Genomic DNA, 25885 nt, shown 5'->3' with positions numbered 1-25885 from the left:
AGTGAGACAAGTTACAGTGTCAGCAGCAGCACCCTGCGTGTTGGCAGCTGACCACGTGTCTGGTGCTCACAGCTCCTCCTGGGGCCGCTGAGGAAGTGGGTGCATGCCTGGCCAGCAGGAGGTGGGGCAGAGGAGGTTCAGAGGTGGGTGTGTGAGGCTCCGATCACGCTCCCTCTCTGATTTGTTCCCCCATCTCTGGTGGCCTGGTCCTCAGTCTGAGCTCTCAGTTCTGCTTTCCCGGTGGAAGTGTCCTCACCTTCTCATGAGCCTGTGCTCATATGTTGCAATCCCACACTCCCAAAGCTCAATTGATTCATTTTCTCACCTGCCCAGCCAGTGTTTGTTTTTTTCAGAATGTCTGCCTCATATCTTTGCTCAATTTCAGCACCTTCAGGGTGCAGACACAGTGACCAGGCGTTGCCCTAACATAGGTTTCTGGGTCCTGAGAGTGTGCGGCAGTCGTGTGCACCTTCTGTATTCTGTGCCCTTACAGGTAGGAGTTCCCCTAATCCTCACAGTTGCCCCAAAGGGGTAGCTGCTGGGCTTGGGCTTATTTTACAGTGAGGAAATGTGCGCGTAGGAGGTGAGCTTGTCTGCAGCCATGCCTCCCTGAAGCCTCTCCGTCTGCCCTGATCTCCGAAGCTCAGCAGTGTCGGGCCTGGTTAGTACCTGGATGGGAGAAAGTGGGCCAGTATGCCTGAGGGCTGCTTGCTGTGTGGGATATGCAGAAACTGGGGTTTGGACCCTGGCCATGGGCTGTGGAGTCCACGCTCTTGTCCACTGGCCTCAGCTGTCGCCCGTTGCCTGAGTGCACCCGGTGACTGATGACCTGGTTAGAGGCGACCCACCAGAGCCTTCATGAGGGTGTCAGAGGCCACCCTTCTGGTTTGTCTCTGCACCAAGGCCATCTCCGAGCTCAGAAGCAGTTGTCATTTGCTTGAAAGACAACGATGGGATGAGATAGGAAACATCAGACTCAACTTATTCAGTTTCTCCTTCATTTTATCGCGAGCTCATTGCTCTGTGGCTCAGCCCTAAGAAAATGCATGAGAAGTTTGCCATCACCATTGTCAGTGTGGGCTGGGCCTTGGCCTGGGAACAGCCTCTCCTGGGGGCTTCATCCTGACGGGACGGACCCTCAGGCCCACTTCGCTGTGTCCTGGGGCTGAGGGAGGGCAGGAAAGCAGAGGAGTTAGGCATTTTGCAGACACTCCTGGTGGAGTGTTCCGTTTCCCTCGTTTTCCCATTCCCTCGTTTCCCTCGTTTTCCCGTTCCCGTCTCTACTGTCAGCTCCGTGTCAGCTCTCTGCTGCAGGGCGGACAGTGGGCGGCCCGTGGCACCCGGGACTGGGGCCTCCTGAGCTGTGATGCATTGGGCACATTAGGAGTGTCTGTAAAACGAAGTCTTTCATTATGTTGTACCTGTGATCATGTCATAAAATCCAAAAGTTTTTTCTCTTTTTTAAGTTTTACTGCTGTGATACAGAAATGCATTTATTTTACACTCTTCCTTGGGGAAGAAACTGGAGCAGCTGGAAAAGAAACTTTTGGCTGAAAAACACTGTGAAGTTAATGTTCCCCCAAAAGTGATTATTTGAGTTCTGGAAAACAAGATTTCTAAAAACTAGAAATGACAAAGTGGATCAATGAAGGCGTATGTTTGAAAGGTTCTATGAAGATTTGTGGCGAGGCTTTAAAAGTTAAGCTCTCGGCGTACTTGTTTTCAAACTAACATTTTGCTCCTGGTTTCACACAGTTACACATCTGCTCCTGACCGCTGAGCTCGTTTCCAAGTGAAGGCTGGTGTGTCCTTCGAATGGCGTGGGGGCCTCCGTTGCATCAGTTCTCTCCCTTGAGGGTGTTGCCGCTTTCTTACTCTCAGAGCCTTGAAGCTTGTTGCAGTCGTCCTCATGTCGTTCCATTTCCCCTCTGTCCTGTGTGTTGCCTGGATGTGTTCCTTATCTGTTGTAAATGCTTGAAGTTTTCTCCTGTGGGATTCCTCTTACCCCTTCCACCATCACTTCCCTGGTTCAGACTTTTATTTTTTAAATTTCTAATGTTTATTTGTTTATTTCTTTTACATCTCTTATTGTTTGGCCTGTACTTTAAATCAATTTTTTAAAAATTGAAATATCATTGATTTACAGTGTTGTGCTAATTTCTGCTGTATAGCAAAGTGACTCAGTTAAACATAGACATACATTTTTAAAAAATATTCTTTTCCATCATGATTTACCATAGGATATTGATTATAGTTTTCTGTGTTTTGTAGTAGGACCTTGTTGTTTATCCAATCTCTATATAAAAGCTAGACTTTCAACACCTGTTTCTTGGATTGGTGCAGCCAGCTCCTAACATCATGTCCTGTTCCTTACTCTGTTCTTGATCCACTCTTCGCACTGAAGCCAGAATTATCTTCTTGAAACGCAAACTAAGTCATGTCCTTCTCTTCCTTAAGAACCTGCAGTGACTGCCCATCCTCTGTCTAGTAAAAGCCCAGCTCCATCTCAAGGATGCTCAAGATTTGACTCAAGCCATCTTTTCAGCCTTATTTCATACTTTCTTCATCTATGTTATCTGTGTTTCATATATTTTGGACCTTTAAAATCAATTTTCTTTTCATGCTCTTTTATAGTAGCTTGCTTGATCCTTGTACTTTTCCTGTTTCCAATGTTATTAAGAGAGTAATAATTCCTTCCTCTTCACCTCTTCATTACTTTACCTAATTCTCAATTAAGCGCCATTTCATTATGTCCTGAGATTAATTTCATCACTTGGTTCCCTCACTAGATTACTGGCTCCTTGGGAATCAGACCATGTCTTGCTTACTCATCTTTCATCATTTTGGACAATGTTTTTTATCAAGAAGATAGTCGATAAATGTGGAACTGAATTAATTTAACATTACCTTTCCCAAATTATTTCTTTGTTTGTATTCACTGAGACCCTACCAGGCGTTGGAGGAGGCTGAGGAGTTAGGAGATCTCATGGTCCTTGAAGGTGAGGGGATCCAGCCAAGCCCTTTTAAGGGAGGGCTTTTCCTTTCATAGGGCAGAGAGTTGGTCTTTGTTAAAGGAACGTTGAGTGAAATATGAAGTAGTTTTAGAAGAAAGGGACATGGCTGAGCCACTGATGGCAGCTGATGGCAAGTGAGAGCCTTCTGGGGAAGTAGAAGGCACTCTGACCCAGACTGAGACCTTTCTAAGCTTCAGTTTGCTCGTCTGTGAAGCCGGGAGAACAGTGGCGTCTCTTCCGTAAGGTGCTGGGATGATTTAATGAGATGATGCGTGCAGGCTGCTCGGCACAGGGGCTGGTGGATAGGAAGTCCTCCTCCAGTGTCGCTTGCTGCGCTGCTGTGGTTTCTAAGCGTTTCCGAGGGCGGCAGTGGGGCTGGGAAGGGCTGTCGATATCCTTACAGAAACCGCCTCTTTTGTCAGGGCGGGGACCCTCAACACGCCTTCCTCCACTGATGTTTTAGGGTGCCGTGTTCTTCACTGCTAGGGAACATTGATGAACAGGTGCTAATTTTCCTTCACAAAGCTCTCCGAAAACTCAAGTAGTTTTGGAATTTCTTTGGCCATGCTGTGTGTCAGGAGAGATTTTAGTTCCCCTATCAGGGATTGAAGCCATGCTCCCTGCATTGGGAGCACAGAGTCTTAACCACTGGACTGCCAGGGAAGTCCCAGAATAACTTTTACTATACAAATAGTATATGCTTCTTTTAGAAGTCTTGAAAGATATAAACAGAAAGGAAAAATTGTATATAACCCTACATAGGCAAATACACCATTAATATTTTATGTATTTCTTCTGTATTGTTTTCTATTTTTTTTAATTTGGATTTCTCTTTGAAGTTACATTTATTTCAAAAATATTATTTTGAATCCTGATTTTCTGTGTATCATAAGACATTTTTCATACTGCAGATTCTTTAATAAATGCCATTTTTAATGATTGCATACAGTTGCATTATGTTTCTGTACCATAGCTTATCTAACCATTACCTCATAATTGGATGTGCAGTTTCTTGCTAATTATTTATTATGTCTCGATTCTTAAGATCATCTTCCCTTCTGGGAGTTATATTGAGATCTCTGGAGATATTTACACATTTTCTAGGTAGTGCTTTAAATAGCTGGTTATCTAACAAGTTGATGGCTTTGCATCATTGTCTTTTGTTTTGGTAGAACACGTTTATAAACTTGAAAAGAACAAGGGAAAATATTTAGTCTCTGGTGTACTTGAATGATTGCATCTCAGGGCCTCCGATCCATTACCATGTAAATTAAGTGAAAAACAAGTAGAAAGTAATGCTGACGGGAAGCAGTTAACATGTCTCAGTGCAGGTTAATCTGAGTCAGTCAGTCTCACGTCACAGAGAGGCTTGTTTTCTCGGTACACAACAGGAGTTACTCTGTACCTGCTGGTTTGGCGGATCATTCATCTTTGTAGTGGCGGCATGTGACTCTCGCAGCCTTTGTAGTTGGACCATTGTGCTACCTGGATGTGTCTGTGGAGTGAAGGAAAGCCTCATTCATTTTTCTTGCTTGTAAGATCCTTCACTGGCTAGATGTCACGTTTCATGATACCTGTGTGTTCTCTGTAATGTCACTTACTGAGGCCATCTGGGTGGGGTGTCTTTCTTCAGATCAGATGACCCCTGACCTCTCTCATCCCGCGTTTGCATCATGCTCAGTGACCCTGACCTCCACCTGGACTCCACAGCCCTTCCTCTTGATCCCAGGCTTGAATCCCACATCTTCTTTAGCTCCTATGTCCTCTCCGACATCAAATCCCTTTTACTCGAAGCCATAAATAATGAATAGATTAATTAGATTGTGGCATCCTTGGTCATGTCTAAACATCTCTATCTCCAGGACCTTTAACTGTTCCCGGCACACAATGTTACTGTTTTTTCACTGATTTTTAAAAATTGTGGTAAGATAAACATAAGATTTGCCATTGTCTTTGTTTAATATTTATTTTTGTTTATTTATTGGTTTGGCTGCGCCGGGTCTTCACTGCGGCATGCAGGAGCCTCAGTTGTGGCCTGTGGGATCTGGTCCCCGGCCGGGAAATGAACCTGTGCCCCTGCATCGGGAGCATGGAGTCTTAGCTGGTAGACCACCAGCGAAGCTCCTGAGTGTACGTACGATGCATTGGCGTCGAGGGCGTTCATCATGTTATGCAGTCATCGCCACTCTCTACTTCTGGAACTTTTCTTTTTATCAAACAGTAGCCCTGGACCCACTGAAAGAATATTTCCGATCCCTGCTACCAGCTCCTGGTAGCCTCTACTCTGTTGTCTATGGATTTGACCATTCTAGGTACCTTCTGTAGGTAGAATCATAGTGTATTTTTCTTTTTGTGACTGGCTTATTTCCTTTGTTGTATTGTCCTTAAGGTGCCTCTTTGTTGGAGCACAGATCAGAATGTTCCTCCTTTATAATGCTGAGTCATATTCCATTTTATGTATGTAGCACATTTTGTTTATTTATCCACTGATAGAGACTTGGGTTGTTTCTACCTCTTGGCAGTTGTGAACAGTGCTGCTGTGAACATGGTGTACAGGAGTCTGCCTGAGTCCCTGCTTTCAGTTCTTTTGGGTGGGTCCCAGAAGTGGAACTGCTGGATCCCACAGTAACTCGATGTTTAGCTATTTGAGGGGTCCCACACTGGTTTCCGCAGTGGGTGTTTTCTGATTGAATGGAGAGAAGCTGAGATATTAGCCTGTTAGGACCGACTTGCTGTGGGTGTCAGAGTATGGTGGCGGGGGGTGGGGGGCAGGTGATCACCTGGCCATGGGGGTGGGTGAAGCGCTTGGTGATCATTGCTGTTTAGGAAGCTGTCAGGCCACCTCCGTGTCTGTGGCTGCTTCTGAGTCAGCACAGCAAAGAGGACAGAGCTGGCGCCACACGAAGGCCCTTAAATCGATCCTGAAAGTGTCGTTTCAGACTGTTTCAGGCCACGTCTGTGCTTTTCCTCTGTATGCTCCCCTCTCCCCCACCTTCCTTCATCAGTTTTCTTAATTCAGATTTGGAAGAAAAGATACATTGGCTTGGCCAAAAAGTTTTTCCATAACATCTTATTGATTTTTCGTATTATGGAAAAACCAGAACGAACTTTGTGGCCAATCCAATACTTCTTTCTCTTCTCTACCTGTTTATAGTGTCATAACTGACTTAATGCACACATGGTTGTCTCAGATTATTACTTAGGAGAGACCAGAACAGTCACACTGTGAAGTCACGATGTGCTGGTCTTCATGTCAGTGTCCAGTCCTGAAAAGGCCAGTGGCCTGTGGCCAGAAGTCTTGATGATAGTATTTCCTGCTCCTGTAAGGAGCAGTCTGCTTAGGTAATAACCAGGGTTTTACTAAAAATGTTCTGTTTGCACGATTTCTTCAGTTCCTTGGATTGGAAAAAACTCTCAAGCGTATTAGCTGCTCCAGTTTGGCCGAAATAATTGTTGGATGTTCTGGTTGGAATCGAGCAAGACCCATTGATGTTGCTGAATGTTTGTGTCTGCTCCAGATTCACGAGTTGAACTCCTGACTCCCAGGGTGGTGGTGTTTGGGGAGGGGGGGGTCTTTGGGAGGTGACTGGTTTAGATTAGGTCAAGGGGGGGCCCTTCCTCCCTCTGTGCCCATGCACCTGAGGAAAGGCCAGGTGAGGCCGCGATGAGAAGTGGACGTCTGCAAATCAGGAACTGGATCTGCGGGCACCTTGATCTTGGGCCTACCAGTGTCCAGAACTGTGAGAAGTAAATGTTCCTGTTAAAGGTGGTATCCGTGGCCCTTTGTCACGGCAGCCAGAGTAGGCTGAGAGGGTTGATTTTTAGTGACATTCGTTAAGGATGCATCACGGCCCAGTGGCCCCGCTGTGTGCTCAGGTGGACGTTCGGACTGACCCCAGGCTTCCTCCCAGCTCGGCACGAGGCTCCTGCCCTGGAATGGAGGTGAGCAGCGCCCATGGCCTTGACTTTCTGTGTCTGTTTTGGTAACACTGGGTCTCCGTCATCAGGCCTGATCTGTGGAGACAGGAAGACTCAGCCAACTGGGATTGAATCTCAAATCTGTTCCTGTCTGTATGACCTGGAGCAAATCATTTCACTGCATTGAGCTCATTAAATATTTTTACCATGAAATAATTTCAACATAGTAGTGTAAAGAATAATAAAATGAATTCCCAAATAACAGTCACCCAAATTTGAAAGTATCAAGATTTTTATATATTTACTTCATCTCTTGGCTTCCCTGGTGGCTCAGCTGGTAAAGAATCTACTCACAATGTGGGAAACCTGTGTTCTATCCCTGAGTTGGGAAGATCCCTTGGAGAAGGGAAATGCTACCCACTCCAATATTCTGGCCTGGAGAATTCATGGACTGTATAGTCCATGGGGTCGCAAAAAGTCGGACATGACTGAGCAACTTTCACTTTCTTCATCTCTGACTTTTCCTATTTGTTAAATTATTTTAAGGAAAAATCCCAGAGGCATCATTCCATTTCACACCTTCACCCTTTAGTATGCATTGCAAAAAAAAAAAAGGACATTTTTCTAATAAAATCACAGTGTTAATGTTATACCCCAATATTAATAATTATTTTTGATAGCATTTAATACCAATCCACAATCAAATTTCCTAGATTGTCCCTGAGTTCATTTTCATCACCTTTCAAAGGGAGATGATAATGCCCAGACCCTCCCTCCAGGGCAGGAACTTTGTGGGAGGGTATCGCATGCCTGCTTTGGATGGAGAGACTTTGGAGTTCTGCTGTATACCCCGGGGGCCTCACCTCTGAGGGGCCTAGTATAGGATCTGGCCCAAAGCACATGCTCACTGCGTGGAATTGTCCTAATGATGCAGGTGTTTCCTTATGCTTTGTGCTAAGAGCAGCACTGGTCCCGTGGACTGTACCGTGGACGTGTAGGCTGCCTGCAGCAGACCTGAGCTTGTTCTGTCATTTTCCGTCTCTAGGGCTTCTACATTTCTTCCCCTGGACATGAAGCCTCCTTTTCTGCCCAGCAACCATATGTTCATCCTCTGTTGTCAGTCGTGAAGTTTCTATAGCAGATGTCACGCGTCTCTGAGGAACCCCGTGTCCCAGAGGAGCCCCCACATTGAAGATGCACATGAAGTTATATGACAGTCTGTGTTCCCTGTTCTCCCTGCTGCAGCCGTGTTGGCTTACCAGTGCAGATCGCTCCCGGGAGACTTAGCTGGAAAGCAGCTCATGAGTTGGTTGTGTCCCCGGAGCCCTTGCTCTGCTCCAGAGGCAGGTGGCTGCCTGCCTGTCATCTCTAGAAAACAATAGGATTCCGCCTGATGGAGGAGAAGGCAAACGCATGTGGCTGGAGTCATGGGCTCAGCTGGAGAGCAGGGGTCTGTTGAGACCGAGGGAGATAAGTGAACATGGTGTGTTTACCCTTTACCTGGCTTCCACACCCGGCCTGATACACTACGTGGGAAAGCCTGCCCGGGAGAAGTGCGCAAAAGGAGAGGCTAAGGCACAGACTGGGGAGGTTCCCAGCTGGAGACGCTGCAGTGAGGCCCACGGCTGTTCACGTCCCCACTGTGTCCATCCTGTTAACTGCAACCAGCCAGCAGGACAGCTGGGTACCATTCCTCCTCGGGTAACTTTGCAGGAGGCATTGAGCATCACTCACAGGTTCATACCTGTCTTCATTTCAGCGGGGCTTACTGGGAGAGCATAGTTCCACCTAGTCAGGTGCCTAACCTATGAGTGCTCTGCCCAACATGACGAAAGTTAGGTCACTTAAGTGCTCTCAGTAGGAGCCTTTGGGAGATTTTGTTGTTGTTGTTCAGTTGCCAAGTCATGTCCGACTTTGCAACCCCATGGACTGCAGCACACCAGGCTTCCCTGTCCTTCACTATCTCCCGGAGTTTGCTCAGACTCATGTCCATTGAGTCGGTGATGCCATCCAACCATCTCATCCTGTTGTCCCCTTCTCCTCCTGCCTTCAGTCTTTCCCAGCATCAAGGTCTTTTCAAGTGAGTTGGCTTTTTGCATCAAGTGGTCAAAGTGCTGGAGCTTCAGCTTCAGCATCAGTCCCTCCAGTGAATATTTAGAACTGATCTCCTTTAGGATTGACTGGTTTGATCTCCTTGCAGTCCAAGGGATTCTGAAGAATCTTCTGCAGCACCACAGTTCAAAAGCATCAGTTCTTTGGCACTCAGCTTTCTTCATGGTCCAACTCTCACATACGTACATGACTACTGGAAAAACTGTAGCTTTGACTATACAGACTTTTGTCGGTAAAGTGATGTCTCTGCTTTTCAATACGCTGTTTTGGGAGATTTACCGCCTATAAATTGAAGATGATTTGATTGTTTAAAGAATTTTCTTCGTGCTGCAGATTGGCATTACTGTATTATATCCAGGTTGATTCTGATTGCTTTCCTGCCTTCCTGCTCCCTAAGGAATGACGCTTAGACACATAAACCCCCTTAACCCACTAATACATGTGCCTGAGGTCTGGGCCGTCTCCACCTGGCCATTGTTCTCCAGTCCGGGAGCTTGTGATCTCCCTGTGCAGCCCCGTGCCCTGTGCCAGCCTCCCGTGCCCGCAGGCCCCCTGACGGTGGTGACAATGTCACCGTTCCTCCGCACTCAGCCTTGCATCCACCAGTCTCTGTTCTTAATCCGTTATCTCATTTCCCTCTTGGTCATTCTGTAGATGGCAGGACAAGGCTCAGGTGGTCACCCCACAGATGGGGAGGAACCAGACCGAGTCCTGGAACCCGGCCTCACTGCCCGGCCCGAAGCCTCACCCCCGTGCTATGCTCCTCTGTCCCCCCGAGTCCTGCACCCTCCCTGCCGGCTGGGACAGGAAGCAGGCAGTTGTGAGCCTCTGATTCCTGACGCCTTCGCCCTTCTAAACAGTGGGAGTGAGGACACCACAGGCTGAGGGGCGAACACGGGATTTTTTTTTCTACATATGATTTTATTTATGTATTTCTTAATTTTGGTTCTTCTGAGTCTTCGTAGCAACGAAGACTTTTCTCAGTTTTCTCTAGTTCTCAGGCTTTTCTCTAGTTGCGGCGAGTGGGGTACTCTCTGGTTGTGGTGTGCAGGCTTCTCTTTGCGGCAGCGCCTCTTGCTGCAGAGCAGGGCTTGTGGGCTCATGGGCTTGTGGGCTCAGCAGGAGCGGAGCATGGGCTCAGGAGTTGTGCTGCCCGGGCTCAGCTGCTTTGAGTCATGTGGGATCTTCCCAATCCAGAAGTCAAACCCATCTTCCCTGAATTGGCAGGCAGACTCTTTACCACTGAGCCACCAGGGAAGCCCCAAACTCGGAATTTTTGACATGACCTTTCACTTCCTTTGGGCTCAGTTTTCTCATTTGCAAAATGGGCACAGCAATGCCTGCCTTCCTGAGTTACCACAGGTTTTCCAGCAGGAAGCACTCTGGAGCTCTGAGGTGTCACAGAGTCTGTGAGCTGGTGTCTAGAGCCCCCTGTGGGTGACAAGCAAACTTTCACTATTACCTGCACCCTCCCCTCCTCCCTCCTAGTGAGAGGCATGGGGGTGAGGTGGAGAAAACCAGCCTTATCTCACAAAGCTTTACTTTTAAATAAAAATATTGATTTGTAATTATTTGCTTACATATCTGTTATACAGATGGACTGTGCACTCGTTGGGAACAGGCCTTGGCATTTTGCTTGGTACCTAGTAATTGCTGGAAAAATATTTGTTAAGTAATAAAATGTACCAATTCTCTAGTCCTGCTTGCCCATCGACTTTCTTGAAATTTGATAAGGTTTTATTCTCTTGGAAAATGAAATCTCTTAGGAGATGGTAACTTCATTTCCTTTTTATCCACAGACCCTTATGTGGAGCAGCCACCGGTGATTATTTAAACAAATTGAATAAAGCTTCTGTTTTCTTTTTGTCGCTTGTGGTCGCTGCCCCTTTATTTCTGTCAGAAGATTGGACTCATTGGACTGTCAAGTATTGGGTTAAGAATTTTATTTTTGCTCAAAAAAATAGAGCAGAAAAATCACACTCCCCTCCTTTTTCTTTGGTTTGCTGCTGCTGCTGCTAAGTCGCTTCAGTCGTGTCCAACTCTGTGCGACCCCATAGACGGCAGCCCACTGGGCTCCCCCGTCCCTGGGATTCTCCAGGCAAGAGTACTGGAGTGGGGTGCCATTGCCTTCTCCGTTCTTTGGTTTAATTAACCTTTATTTTTATTTTCTCATCAGAAAAAAAGGATGTGACACAGAGCCTGGAGAACTATACCTCCAAGTGTCCCGGTACCATGGAACTGCTCACCCTCCCAGACGGGCTCACACTGCCCCCAGTACCCTTCACCAAGCTGCCCATCGTCAGGTAGGACGAGCTGGCCGGAGCGCGGGAGGGGGACTCGCTCCTAGCACCTGCTTTGTTCTGATCAGGTAGATCTGCAGAAGGGTTCCCGTTTGCGGTTGCCTATGTATTTGGTCCATCGTCTCATAAAGTCTCAGCTGCCGCTTGTGAAGCGTGTTTCATAGATGAGAGAGTCAGACCAGGGCCATCATAGAATGGCCATTGCCATGTGCCTTTCCACCGGCAGAGTCACACCAGCCTGTGTCTGCCTGGTTCTGCAGCCAAGGCATGGCTTCTCTGCATGATGGAGAGAAACTGGGCCTCGTGGTGCTTACCTGTGTCTGGTGGACTGTTCACCCCTGCACACAGGCCCGGGAGTGCCTCCACTCATAGGGCTGTCCATGGCTGCTCTGTCTCCAGACTGGCTGCGAGCCCGTCCTTATTCCCGTGGACCCCCAGCCCCACACACCCTCATGAAACCACTGAGCAGGCCGATTGTGTGGTGGTTTCATTCCTTTGCTTAGCTCCACCTTATGCTCACAGTGCCTTTTCCTCCATTGCTCTGCCTGGCAGCATTCAGTCGTCTTCCAAGATTTAGTTTAAGGATTATCTCTTCTGTAAAACCTTTTCCCTGAGCTACTCAGACAGAAATAATTACACCTTCTGGATAATTACCAATTATTTCAGTGGCAAAGAGGAGAAAACCTAGCAGTGGATAGCAAATAAGAGGTTATTTTTTTTATTTATTAAGAATTTGGAAACAAGTAGCTTCTCTGTAATGCTGTCTTTACCTCATGATGACCAAACGGCTGCTGCAGCTCCAGATGACACATCTACATCCAGGAAAGGATAAAGGAAGAAGGGCCAGGGCCAGGGAGCCTAACTTTTGTTTACTAGCAAAGCAAAAATGATCTTGACAGATTCACAGTGGACTTCTGCCCCAGTCTCCTTGACCAGGAGTGTATCTCCTGGCCCCTGCTGGTTGTAAGAGAGGTTGAAGAAATAGGGTTTAGCTCTCCCAATCTCTGTAATGTAGGTGAGGAAGGGAGAAGGGGACAGAGTTGTGCTGGGTTAGCCAGCCAGGAGCATCTTCCATGTCTTTCTTCCATTTCATTTATGGAATGTGATTGTACATCTTTGTTCTGTCTGAGAGCTCCCTGGAGAGACCTTTCTTTTTACAACCCTTAGGTGCTCTTGTGTGTTGAGTGAATGAACAGATCCAGCCATCAGAATTCTTAGTAAGCAGTCCTCAGAACATCTGACCCAGATTGTCTTAGGCACAAAGGGGTTTATGGCGCATAAACCAGCAGAATCCAGGAGAGGGATTCAGGCATGACCGGAGCCAGGTGTCACAGTCTCACCAGCACCTGCCTCGTTCCCCTCTCAGCTCTGCCCTCTGTAGCCAGGCTTTAGTCTCAGGCTCTGGGTAGCATCAGGCTGGCAGCTGCAGCTCTCTGTCCTGCAGTGTCTGGGAGAAGAGAAGGTGATACCCATGGAAGAAAGATAAAGCTTCCTTCTCCTGGGAGCCTCCACAGACGCCCCTGCTCTCCGGCACTTCTGCTGGGTCATGAACTCAAATCTGAGTCCCTGCTCCACTCCCTGCTTCCTTTCGATAGAGTTGAAGTTAAGATCTGGGTGCTGTCTGTGCGCCTCACTGTCGGGGTTGCTGCTGCTCGCAGTGGACAGAGCTAGGCAGTATCTGTTTATAGACACACATTATTCACTGCACGTTCATACCCATGATTATTTCTGCATCTGTTTCTATGTACTGGAAACTGTGAGTTCATACTGATACCTATACCTCCAATTCCACCCAGCACCTTAGGGGTCCTTCTGGTATCTGTAAGTCCTTCTCAAATTGGGGAAATCTGTCTCCCATTCGCCTCAATCTAGTTGCTCATTTGGTCAGTTCCCCTACTGGTTACGATGGCTACAGTGTTGATCTCCCTCCCCACGGGGAGCTCTGCCCCAGTCCTGTGGGTCCCATCACCCCACTTGGGCAGCTTTGACCATTGCCCATCTGTGCAGAGATAGCCAGGAGGTTCTCAGGTATGTCTCCCCTGTAAATAAGGTTGAACAATTGAAAACCGAGAGAAAAGGTAAGCAGATTTGTCCTATGGCCTTCTTACCAACATATTTCCTGTCACTTTCCTTATGAGTGTCCCACCTCTGCTTTGCATCGTTCTTATTAGCCACAGTATCCTGCTGCTGCTGCTAAGTCGCATCAGTCGTGTCTGACTCTGTGCGACCCCATAGACAGCAGCCCACCAGGCTCTGCCGTCCCTGGGATTCTCCAGGCAAGAACACTGGAGTGGGTTGCCATTTCCTTCTCCAATGCATGAAAATGAAAAGTGAAAGTGAAGTCGCTCAGTCGCGTCCGACTCTTAGCGACCCCGTGGATTGCAGCCTACCAGGCTCCTCCGTCCATGGGATTTTCCAGGCAAGAGTACTGGAGTGGGTTGCCAGTGCCTTCTCCGGACAGTATCCTGAGGTATCAGCTTTTAAAATGCCAAATGTTTCCAAACGGAATCCCTAAAAATAATTCTTGCTCTGGAAACGTCATCCCTGGAATTCTGCTTTACTGTTGGCAGCTTCATAGACCAAATACAGTGTTATTAATTTCACAGCAATTTATGCTGAATGAGTTATGCTTCCTTTAGGTCAGGTACCTTGAGTGACTGTTTTTCTGGGTACATTTTATGGGCAGACATTTGATGCTGGACTTTGAGTCATGAATGAATGCCATGGCTGGCTTGTTGAGTTTCTTTTCTGTCTAACCATGCCCTCAGAATCCCTCTGCAGTTTTTAAAAGCCTTTTATGTGATCTGAGGTTTCTGTGCTTGAGTACATGATTCCTAGGATGACAGGTGACATCTTGTTTTTAGGTGGTGACAGTGGCACAGCGTAGAAAGCTATTTGTGTTGCGAGGAAATGGTGTCGTTTTATTGATGAGCGAGCACAGAGGCTTGAGTCGATGCTGCTGGTCCAGAGTTGAGCAGGGTGCTCGCAGCATCACTGGGACCAGCACTTCGTTTCTTTGCCTCTGCCCGCGGGTGTTGTGATCTTTGCGCAGGGACTTGGCTCTCTGTGCCTGTAAACGAGTGCTGTTTTAGGGAGGGAAGAGAAGGGCTTTTGTGCACCTGCCATGTGTCAGGTGCTCTCGTAGGTGCTTTGTTTTGTTGTTTAGTCATTCAGTCGTGTCCAGCTCTTTGCAACGCCATGGACTGTAGCCTGCCAGGCTCCTCTGTCGGTGGGATTTCCCAGGCAAGAATACTGGAGTGAGTTGCCATGCTTATTAACTCAGTCCTCGGAGTGGAGGTTTGAAGGTCTCTGTTTTAGACCACTCCCCCTCCTCTGCCTGACTTTGGAATCAGCAGAAAGAAACATCTGTCTCAGGTGGACGGTGGAGACCATGCCCGCTGTGACTCAGGGCTGCCCAGATGTTCCCCAGCCTCTGGCAGAGCTCTGGGGCCGGCCCCATTCCATCGTGCAGAGAGCCAGACAGAATCCGTGCTCTTGGTGGGCGGGCAGGCCCCAGAGAAGGGCCTGAGCGGCGCACATGCTGGTTCTCTTGCCAGGTCTGTCGCCTCCTGTAGGAGGAGTGAGGGGAAGACGAGGTCGGGACCCTACCCTAGGCTGTGCCTCCTCTGGGAAACATGGGGCCGGGGGGCACATCCACGGGACCTCCTGGACTGCGTCATCAGGTACCGATCATCTTTCCTATTTCGAGTGAGAGGCTGAGGTCCAGGGCTGAAGCCCTCTGTGCTGGTGGGTCCTTTGACCGCGGTCAGGTCTGCGGCTGTTGCAGGTGCGTCTCCCCCGGGCTGGATGCAGCGGGCATGAGATGCTTGTTGGTCGTGGCATCTCAGCCAGTGTGAGGACTTGCCGCCTCACCCCAGCACAGCACAGCCGGGTCCTTTGTGCACAGAGGGCTGGGATTTGCCGCTGTTGGTGATAAACTGCTTAGCCTTGAGGATACGGCTTTGAAAGATTTGGAAGCTGAGTTGGAAATCCAGCTTTTGGGAGTTTATTCATTTAACATTCACCAAGAGGTACGCGTTGGTGTGTTGCACCAGCACTGGACTTGAGACAAGTGAGGCCCTGGGTGCCCTCTCCTTGGAAAGCTCATGGCTGAACAAGCAGAAAACTGAGTGATTCTGATCCTGTATGAGAAAAGCATGCTGAGGGGCTTGCAAAGGCAAGGAGGCAGAGAAAGTGCAGCACAGAGCCTTTTCTTAAAGAGCTGTGGCGGGTGAGCACCGGCTCTGCCTTGGGTTGTGGTGGGAACAGGTGAGGATCACACTTGTGACCCGGACCTCCCCGGGGCCAGGCTTGGGGAGCTGCCAGTGATGTCCGGGTGTGGTGGGGGTGCTCGTGTGCAGGACGGGGTCACGGTGGAGGCTGGGAGAGCTGAAAAATGCGTGATGTGGATTTTGTGAGGCGGTCTCTAGTTTATAGACACACACACACAGATGTACATATGTAGTCAGCACAGATTAGCCTGTGCTGTGGCAGAAACATGACCCCTAGAATCTCAGAGAGATCAGCACTCAGCATGGCCCAGGTTGACGTCTCCTTCACGAGGTGTCTGATGCAGATCAGGCAGGTAGCTTTCCAGGGTGGCTGACCTCCCCGAGGTCACTCAGTGATCCGGGCACGTCTGTCTGCTCCGTGTCCAGCCCCCAGGACTGCCTTGAGGAGGAGGCGGGGCACCGCTGGGAGTGCTTTGTCTCCGAGGGACCCTGCGCAGCTTCCCCTCCCAACCCTCCAGCCTTACCTCCTGCAGAGGGGCTGTGGGTAGGGAGGGGCTCAGTGCCCCCAACCTTCCAACCCACCCTCCCCCCTTCACCGTCCCTTCAGTCTCAGTCTCACTCTGGATCCTGAGCCCTGTCTTGCCCAGCTGTCTCTCCCAAGGGCGGTCACAGGTGCCGTAGTTGAAGGCCGTGCTGTGTCCTGCTGTCCCCAATTTCCAGCCATGGGGGTTGGTCAACATGCTTCCTCTCCCCGTGTTGGTTTCCTCGTTGACGACTTGGAGGTGATGGTGATAGCACCCCAGCTCGGGAGGCGGGTGAGGTTTAGTTGGGATGGCGCGTGGGCGGCAGTGGGCACAGGCCTGAGGCCTGGCTCCGTAGACCGTGGGCCTTCAGTCTGGGCTGGCTGGCATCACTAGCAGACATCCACAGCTGGAAAAGCGGTTTAGTGAGGCGCAGACCGCGCAGATGCAGAAGCGGACGTGCACGTGCTGCCCTTCGCCCGTGGTTCCTTCAGATCGTCCGGGTCAGGGTCTGCGCCTCTGTTTGCTGCGGGCCTGCCTGTCAGAAGGAGGGAGCCGGCTTCTGCAGAGCAGTGGGCCTGGCACCCACCGCGCCTCCCTGAAGCCTCACAGTGGTTCGTGTTATAGCCCAGGAGCCTGAGCGCAGGGAAGGTGGCCCTGCAGGAGCCATCCCGGGGGAGCAGGCCGAGGGGCGCAGCTGTGTCTGCCCACGGACGTCCTCTCTCCTGGGACCGGCTAGGGGGTGGGGGGTGAGTTGCGCTGCCTTCTCTGCTTTGTCCTGCAAAGCTGAGTGCTTTTCTTCCCCTCAGGTTATCTGCTGTTTGATCTATTGTCCTTATAACACCAGATATTTGGTCGTATTTATGCTGAAGCCAAGCTAACAAGGCAGTTGAAGAATTTTTGTTTCCTTTGAAACAACAGGTGTGTGAAACTGCTGAACCTTCCCGCCAGCCTCCGGCCGCAGAAGATGAAGAGCTTGCTGGGCCAAAGTGTGTCAGCGAAGAGCCCCTTCATCTACTCCCCGATCATCGCCCACAGCCGTGGGGAGGAGCGCAGCAAGAAGATAGGTAGGCTGGGCCGCCCGACCCCCAGAGGCTTGTCTGGACTTGAGATCGTGAGACTTGACGCGGTTCACGTGAGCCTGTGGGATATACCCTCTCGCAGGTGTATTCCATTTGCTGGCTTTGACTACTGCCTATGGATCTGCCTTTTTAGTGTCTATTTTGAAAAAGGGGGTTTTCTTAAAGTTCTAGAAACCAGAAGACCTCTGTTATCCGAGACTTAGGTCAATTACAGAGAAGAGGTACTTGGAGACCAGGGTGATTTTCCAAGCCTGGAGTGACTGCTGAATCATCCAAGGAGATTAAAGGTCATCTTTGTTCAGGACTGCCTGGGCATAAGGGTGTCCCATCACTGTCCTATTTGAAGGCTGACAGTGCTCATTCTGTGTCTCGCTGATGGTCGTCACCTCTTCTGAGCGGCCTGGTGACTCAGCAGGGCGCCGTGACATTGTGTCTTGGGGGTAGGTGGGGAGGGAGCACTCATTGCTGAGAACCCCTCACAGGTTTCTCTGTGCGCTCAGCCCCCTGCCACGTCCCAACCCTTGGCCCCCACGCTTCCTTCCTCCCCGTGGACCCCAGGGTTCCCCTGTGCCAGCCCGTCCCTCTGTGCCCTCCCCCAAGCCTGGCCGTGCTGCAGGCCTCATTCCTCGCCCGCTCCCCCCTCCTCGGACCCCGTGCACTTGGGGATTGTGGTGCCTGCGAGTCGCAGTGACAAAGCTACAGGGCTGAGAGGCGGATCACTGGTTGGTCATTGCTGACTCTGTCCGAGAAGTTTCAGTAGAAGACCCGCAGAGCTTCTGCAACTCAGTGCTGGCTTCTCCTCTGTCTTCTCTTTTCCTCCCTTCATTTTTACAGCCCCAGTGTGAGAGAAGGCGTACTGGCTTCTCGAGGCCCTTCTCCCCAGGATGCAGCTGTCCGGGTACACTCACCCACCACCCACACCCGGAGCTAACCCCGCCCACCGCGCACTGTCTGCCTTTCCGCTCACCTCCTCCCGCCTTTCCGCCCCTGCTCTGTGGCCCCAGCCACACGACCACTTGCTGTTTTTTGAATGTGACCTCTTGTTCCAGTCTCAGGGCTCTGCTCTGGGTGAATGACCTACAGCAGCAGTCTCCTGGCTCTTAGGGGAGCAGGGCCTGACCCAACAGGCCCTTGTGACTTGATTGCAAGTCTTTGACATTCTAGTTTTAGCCTGTGATTCTGAGAGACAGCCCTGGCCTCCTGGCTGCTCCTCTGCTCTGGAGAAGATGCCAGAGAGGCTGAGATCAGGGGAGCGGGTGGACCTTGTGGTTGAGCTGTGGTGGAGCTGGTCCTGGGCGTCTCCAGCACATGCCAGTGAGCACTGCCCGTCTGCCAGGGGACGCCTCCTTTGATCTCTTGGAGGTGGGGGGCTTGGGTCCTGTTCGCATCAGAGTCTTAGGGGTCTCTCGATGGTAGGCAGGCCACTTTCTGGGCCCCTTCCCCCAGGTGGACCTGGGCCCGTCATTGCAGTGTTAACAAGGTTTGTCTCCGGGACCTTGTAGGAGTCTCTGGCTGCTCTCGTTCAGTTCAGTTCAGTTCAGTTGCTCAATCTTGTCTGACTCTTTGCGACCCGATGGATTGCAGCATGCCAGGCTTCCTTGTCCATCCCCAACTCCCGGAGCCTGCACAAACTCACGTCCATCAAATCAGTGATGCCATCCAACCATCTCATCCTCTGTCGTCCCCTTCTCCTCCTGCCCTCAATCTTTCCCAGCATCAGGGTCTTTTCCAATGTGTCAGTTGGCCGCATATCAGATGGCCAAAGTATTGGAGTTTCAGCTTCAGCATCAGTCCTTCCAATGAATATTCAGGACTGATTTCCTTTAGGATGGACTGGTTGGATCTCCTTGCAGTCCAAGGGACTCTCAAGAGTCTTCTCCAATGCCACAGTTCAAAAGCATCAATTCTTTGGTGCTCAGCTTTCTTTATAGTCCATCTCTCACATCCATACACAGAAAAATCATAGCCTTGACTAGATGGACCTTTGTTGGCAAAGTAATGTCTCTGCTTTTTAATATGATGGGACCAGATGCCATGATCTTAGTTTTCTGAATGTTGAGTTTTAAGCCAACTTTTTTACTCTTCTCTTTAACTTTCATCAAGAGGCTCTTCAGTTCCTCTTCGCTTTCTGCCATAAGGGTGGTGTCATCTGTGTATCTGAGGTTATTGATATTGGGTCTCATTAGGGTTGATAGTAAGTTTTCTCCCTAAAGGACGTTTTAGGAAAGTTTCACCCATTTTGTGTATAGAAGCTTCTAGAGATGATCTGAGGGACTGGAGACACCTTCTCGGGACCAACGGCATGATCTGTGGGGCCTCATGCAGAAGGAAAACGTGGGGCCCCCTTGTTCAAACATTAGGAAGACTTTGGAGACAGAGAAGGCCCTTAAACAGAATGTGGGTCCCCCTGAGTCAGGCACAATATGGCTGCAAAGTCACCACTCTCGAAGCTGGCCTTTCCTCTTCTTTCCTCTCCAATCTTTAGAAACTGCTGAGGCTTCCTTTTATGAAAAGAGTACTCTGTATTTGCTGCAGAGGGTTTTTACCTCATCCAGTGATGCTGCAGGTGTCGTGTTCCCAATTTACCATGAGAAAATTAAGACTGAGTGAATGTAAATTGCTGCCCTAGGTCAGGAAGGAAATTAAGTTGCAGAGCTCAGACTTTGTCCATGGTTTATGACTCAAAGCCCAGAGATATTTTCCTTTATCTCTTTTTTTTGGCTGTACTGCGTGGCTTATGGGATCTCAGTTCCCCGACCAGGGATTGAACCCACACCCCTGGCAGTGGAACTGTGGAGTCCAAACCAGTGGACTGCTAAGGAATTCCCAGGGACTTTTTTCCTCATGACAGTGAGAAGCACCAGTTCCTCTGGGCTGGGGATAAGTTCAGTGGATAATGCAGGATTTTTTTCTGGGATGTAACAGAAACTTCAGCCAAAATGCATGTTATTTGTTGGAGACCCATGGGTAGAAAAGTGTAATTTATATTCCGTAGGTTCTAATATCTTTCTGACAATAGACTCAGTAGCGAATGCCTGCCTGCAGGTTTGAAGAATCACATGTCTTTAACCCAGAATTCCCATCTCTATGAATGAATCTCTGTGTGATTGGGGGGAGTTATCACAGCGAGGACACGGAGTATTAGACGGGAAGAAACGCTGGGGGCAGCTCCCGGGACCATTTTCCGTGCTACCGTGGAGTAATTTACCAGTCTTTCCATCTAAACTCCACGCGAGGTGATGGCTGCGCACATCCTGAGTGTGAGCACAGAGAGGTGAAGGGTTTTGTGCAATCTGTGCCAGGACTTGGCATGGCCGGGTTTCATGCCAAGGTCGGCAGCCGCCTGGGAGGATGGACAGGCGGGAGCTATCCGATGGCCTCGGTCAGTTGCCTGGCCTCCCTGGGCTGCAGCTGTACTGTCTGTGGGGAGGGGGCGCTAGAAGCCCACTGCGCGGGCTCCTCGGGTCGAGGGAAATGCTGACATCACAGTACCCGGGTGCTGTTCACTTAAGGCTCTGAGCAGCATTGTGTGCACTGTCCAAGGTGCTGGGGGTACAGTGAGAAATCAAGAGTGCCCCCTGCCAGATGGGTCCAGCCAGCATGGTGGAAAGAGATGAGCTTGTCGACAGAAGCCCCCAAAAGATGCTGTTAGTCCACAGCTAAGACCTGCCCGGGGGCCGTGTAGCACTGTGGGGGGGGCCTGAGACAGAGGGCTGTTTAATAGCCTCCAGTGCTGGTCCTTTCCGAGGTTTCTGGGACAGACTGTGGAGGAAGGGGCCCCACCGTGGCCTCTGGCATGCTAAGACCTGGGATGGAGATGCTCTCTTGTCAGACATTAATAACTGTTCTGTGATAAAGATTTATCTTAGGTTTACCTTTAGTGACTACGACTGTGCGAGTATAAACGATTCCTTTCAGAACCTCAGGAAAATGAATTTTAAAATGATGGCTATTTGACCATGACAGAGCAGACAAACAACTCCTTCACTATCAGGTAGCAGCCTGTTAAACAAATGACGTTTTCCTTGGCTGTGAGGAAGGGCTGGGTGCTGGTCGCTGAGGCAGTGATGTGCTCGGGGTGCTGCTGAAGGCGGGGCTGGGAGCCCTGTGTCCCTGCAGCAGGAGTTCTCAGCCTGAGGCGGGTGAGGAGAGGTGGGTTTCTGGAGCCAGCGGGGAGCAGCAGCGTGAGAGCAGCCAAGGCTTTGGGGCTAGGCAGACAGGAGGTGGACCTGGCGGCCTCACTTGTCAGGGCTGTGAATGATGGACGGTTCAGCCTGTCTGTGTCCTTGTTGGTGAATGAGGATGATATGTGCCCTGCTGACCACTGCACCGTGTTGTTAAGACTGCATATGGGCACCTGCTTGCGTAAGCATTTTAAAAACCAGCTCTCCTGGTGGGCTGCTTCTTCCTTGTGTGCAGTTTCAGGATGCCACATGTTTGATGCAGCCTGTCTTAGTCTCTCTGCGAGGGCCTGGTGCAAAGTGTTTGGGGAAAATGGTGTCTTTATGAAAGCCTATGAAGCTGAAGAATTCTGGTCAGTAAATCTTAGTGTCTACCCTAGGAGAAGCTCTTTACCCACCACTGTCAATTCTAGACACTTCTCTGAGTTCAGAGACCTGGCTTGAATCCCTGCCACACCACTTCCTGGCTATGTGATTCCCAGCACATTTATTAACCTGCCTTGGTCCCTACCTTGGAACAATGAGATTGTAATACTTCCCTCACCAGGGCATTATGCAGAGTCAGAGACAGCCTTCCAAGGGCTGGACAGTGCCTCCTGCCCCACTCCTCACTTGGTTCTCAAGACTCTTCTGAATTGCCCAGTGGAGTATCTCAAAGGGAGGAGAGGGAAGTGGAGTGGGGGTGGGGACTGCGCAACAGATGACCACTGACTTAGTTGCTTAAAGAACACAAATGTATTTTTCTCACTGTTTCCTTCACGAGTGCGGCCTGTGTTGGTGTGGGCCTCTACTCAGGGTCTTGCAGGCTGAGATCCAGGGCCCAGCTGGGGCTGTGTTCTCATCGGGAGGTTCGACTGGGCAGGGTCTCTTTCTCAGCTCCCTCGGGTTCTCGGTTCCTTGGGGTTGTGGGACTGAGGTCCCCGTCCGCCTGCTGGGTATCACCTGGACCATTCTCAGCTCTTCGCGGCTGCCCTCAGACTCTGGCCACGTGGCCTCCTCCACACGCCCGCTCACATGTTGAGACTTCTCACTCAGGGTGAGCAGGTTCCCTTCCATGGCTCATCTCAGAAGACCAGGCCCTCCTGGGATAATCTCCCTTGGCTTAACTCAAAGCCCACTGCTTTGAGGGCTTGGGGGCCCTCATCACATATGAAAATCTCCTCCCCCTTTGTTACAGAACATAACTGATCCTTGTATTCACACTCAGGGAAGAGGATTACACAGCATATATACCAGGGGTCGGGGGTCTTGGAGGTCATCTCAGAATTCTGCCTCCTGTACGTGTTGAACTGCAGCTGACCTGGGCAGTGGTCAGGGAGGAGGCGCCACTGTCTTCTCTCACAAACTTCAGAAGGGGAAAGAGGAACCACGTTCTGTGCCACTTAGAATTGACCACAGTGCCATCTTCCTGAGTGCCAGCCTCTGGGCCTGAGGTCTGTGTGATGAGCGGTGGCTCTACACTGGGAGCAGTGCTATCTGGGTTACTTCCAGGTTTGTGAAGCTGCGTTTGGCACCAAGCGAGAGAAGCATCAGTCACAGGCCATCTAAGTAGCAGTGACAATGTGCTTGGCTTTGGAAAAAGCTAGCAGTAACGTAGCTTTAAACTGTCTCTCCCCAGATGGTCATAATGCCACTGCTTCATTGGAAAATAGCCAGAGGAGTGGTCTGAAGCCACGTGAAACATGCAAAAACACCAGCTAACACATGGATTCCTTTGTGTGTGTGTATTTCCAGATTTCCAGTGGGTTCAAGGAGATGTGTGTGAAGTTCAGCTGATGGTGTATAACCCAATGCCATTTGAACTCCGAGTTGAAAACATGGTACGTATCACCAATCATTTGACCCTTTTGGGCTAAACATCAGTTTACCATTGATGCATGTTTCTTAGTTAGTATTTGAGTCATACTTCCTATGACATATGTCTGTTTTTAAGATTTGTTTTGCCAAAGATTGTAATCTTTTTGTGAATGAAGACTGCGTCTTGCATTCCCATGTTTTTAGTGCTTGGTTCTCAGTAAGTTTGTGAATCAGTGAACGAAAGACATCTCGGATTTGAACACATGCAGAACTGAGTTGACTGTATGTAATATTTGAAATAATCGTGTTGAAATTCATATGAGATTAGCGAGGTTACAAAATCTATAGTGTGCCCCCCACTCAACCTCACTGTTACTTCACTGCTGAAGATGATAAGATGACCAAGGCCTCTTTATTTATAAGAGAATAAATGACTGCAGTGCTAATGCGAAATTTCCTCGAGTTTGAAACCAGATGTTCTGTTTGTGTGTTTGTGTACGGCGTTAAATGTTCCCTCTGCGGTGGTGTCTGCTGAAACTCCTCCCCTAGTTCCGCAGTAGGGGAAGGAGGTTTGTGTGGCTCTCCATGCTGGACCTCGTGTTCCCAGAGGAGAGCCCTGCACGCACTGGATGGATTCCAGTCCCGCAAGCCTTCTCTGTGCTTATCATTGTTTGAGACCCCTTTGTAACTTCTCAGTGACATGCGAAGGGTGCTGTTAGTGGGTGACGCTTTCCTCTGGGGTTTTATGACTCTTGTTCAGAGCTTGCTGAGTGCCTAGGCCACATGTCAGACCAGGTCTCTGCCCTGTGGTCAGGGTGCAGGAGGGGCTGTGGGACCCATGTGGAGGGTCGGGGAGGCCCCGCTGAGGACACAGAGTGAGTGGGAGCTCACAGGCAGACTGGTAGTTATTTAAGATGATATTTGGGCCTCTGGCATGAGAATGGTTTTCCCCTGTCCCTTGAAGCTCTTAGAAATTCAGCTGAGTATTGAGTGGACAACCCTGAGGTCCTTCCTATAAGAGAGCCACCTATTAGGATGAACGTTTCATGCCAGCCTTGGGCTTAGCTCTTGGTCAGGCCTTGTAGTGGCTTTGTCTCCTGGCCTAAGCCAGGAATAACATCGAGAGTTGTTCAGAGAATTTTCCCTGAAGTGGTTAAAGTATCATATGCCTACTCTTTCTTATACATTTTTTTTAGCTTTAATTTTAACTGGTTAAAAAGTAATACATGCATTTGGGACTTCCTTGGTGGTCCAGTGGTTAAGAATTTGTCTTGCAATGCAGGGGACATAAGTTCAATCCCTGGTCAGGGAACTAAGATGCCACATGCCAGCTAAGCCCCTGCTCCGCAACTGGAGTCTGTGTGCCACAACTAAGTCCTGACGCAGCCAGATAAGTAAATTAATTTAAAAAAGTAATATGTGCTTTTTATCAAAAAATGAAGAACAAAGAATAAAATTTACCACTAGGAGATAGCCCACAAATCATGTTCAGAATTAAAGAATTACATTACAAAATGTTTCAAGTGTGGGAAATGGCACAGGGAATAGTCAGACCTCGTGTATCCACCGTCACATTTAGCAAGTGCTCACCATTGGCCATGTTTGCTTTAGGTATTTTAAAAAGAAATCAAATGTGAGTGTACTTTGCCTGGAGACAGTAGCCACCTAATTGGTTTCTCTGCTTCTATTCTTGGCCATGTCATCTGTTTCACACATAGCTAGATCATTTCATGTTCTTGCCCAAACTCTGGGCTCAGGTGTCCTCTCTGTCACTAAGAGAGCCTTGCTTTTGGGTGCTTTCTGCAGACAGAGTTAGGAACAGTATGCATGCATGTACACATGGGCACGTGCTCACACATGTACCTACCACATGCATCCGCCCATGTGTGTACATACATGTACACAAACTCTGGGCGCAGGTGTGCTCTTTGTCACTAAGAGAGCCTTGCTTCTGGGTGCTTTCTGCAGACAGAGTTAGAAACAATATGCATGCATGCACACATGGGCACGTGCTCACACTCATACCTACCACATGCATCCCGCACGTGCGAGTACATACATGTATGTGTGCCCAAGTGCATGCACACACACAGATGCAGACTTCACAAATCCTGACCTTGCAGTTATCCCTCCAGGTCTGCTTCATCTCCAGAGGGCTCTCCTTACCTCTTTCCACATCAGTGTCCTTGCCTCCCTCGTGAGAACCTGGCTCAGGGCAACACCAGCGTCCTCTCCCCTGCCTGCTCCTGGGATGGACCACGGCACTCCCTCCTTCACGTAGGTCTTCTTTAATGCACCTCCGCCGTCTTCTGCAGGACTCACACACAGCACTCAGTAGGCTTACTCCAACATACGGGGTGTTTTTGATCTCTTGTTAATCGTACTTTAAAAACAAATTTTACTTATGTATTTATTTGGCTGTGCTATGTCTTAGTTGCGGCATGTGGGGTCTAGTGTTTTGACCAGGGATCGAACCTGGGCCCCCTTCATTTGGAGTCTTAGCCACCAGACCAGCAGAGAAGATCCCTATTCATGGTATTTTTACTGTTTTGTTTTCTCATATGCTTATTGCTAGGTTGTGGAGATACTTTTGCTTTGTAAATGCTGACTTTGTTACCGGGCTAAATGCTGTTGTTAGTTCAAGTTTCCTCGTAGGCGCCATAGGCTTTTCCGCAGTTTTTGGGTGTGTAGATAATTGTCTCCATGCTGTTTTCTTCTCTTGGTTGTT

At 49.4% G+C, this 25885-nt stretch overlaps 1 protein-coding gene across 11 annotated transcripts in view; it reads left to right on the top strand.

The window, feature by feature from the left end:
* Positions 1 to 25885, top strand: part of TRAPPC9 (trafficking protein particle complex subunit 9) — a 390153-nt gene that overhangs the window by 65692 nt on the left and 298576 nt on the right. For all 11 annotated transcript variants that reach the window (XR_014057689.1, XR_014057688.1, XR_014057687.1 and 8 more), the window contains 3 exons: positions 11221 to 11347; positions 17019 to 17164; positions 23095 to 23180. Coding sequence is in view for 8 of the 11 variants with exons in the window: in XM_081504121.1 (XP_081360247.1) it covers positions 11221 to 11347; positions 17019 to 17164; positions 23095 to 23180 (359 nt within the window). In the remaining 3 variants the exon portion in view is untranslated. The remainder of the gene's footprint in view (positions 1 to 11220; positions 11348 to 17018; positions 17165 to 23094; positions 23181 to 25885) is intronic.

This window comes from Giraffa tippelskirchi, chromosome 6 (assembly GCF_054371585.1).
Source record: "Giraffa tippelskirchi isolate mGirTip1 chromosome 6, T2T-mGirTip1v1.2.pri, whole genome shotgun sequence".
NCBI classification, from domain to species: Eukaryota; Metazoa; Chordata; class Mammalia; order Artiodactyla; family Giraffidae; genus Giraffa; species Giraffa tippelskirchi.
Note: the sequence above shows the minus strand (reverse complement) of the source record. Positions and strands in the feature narration are given on the sequence as shown.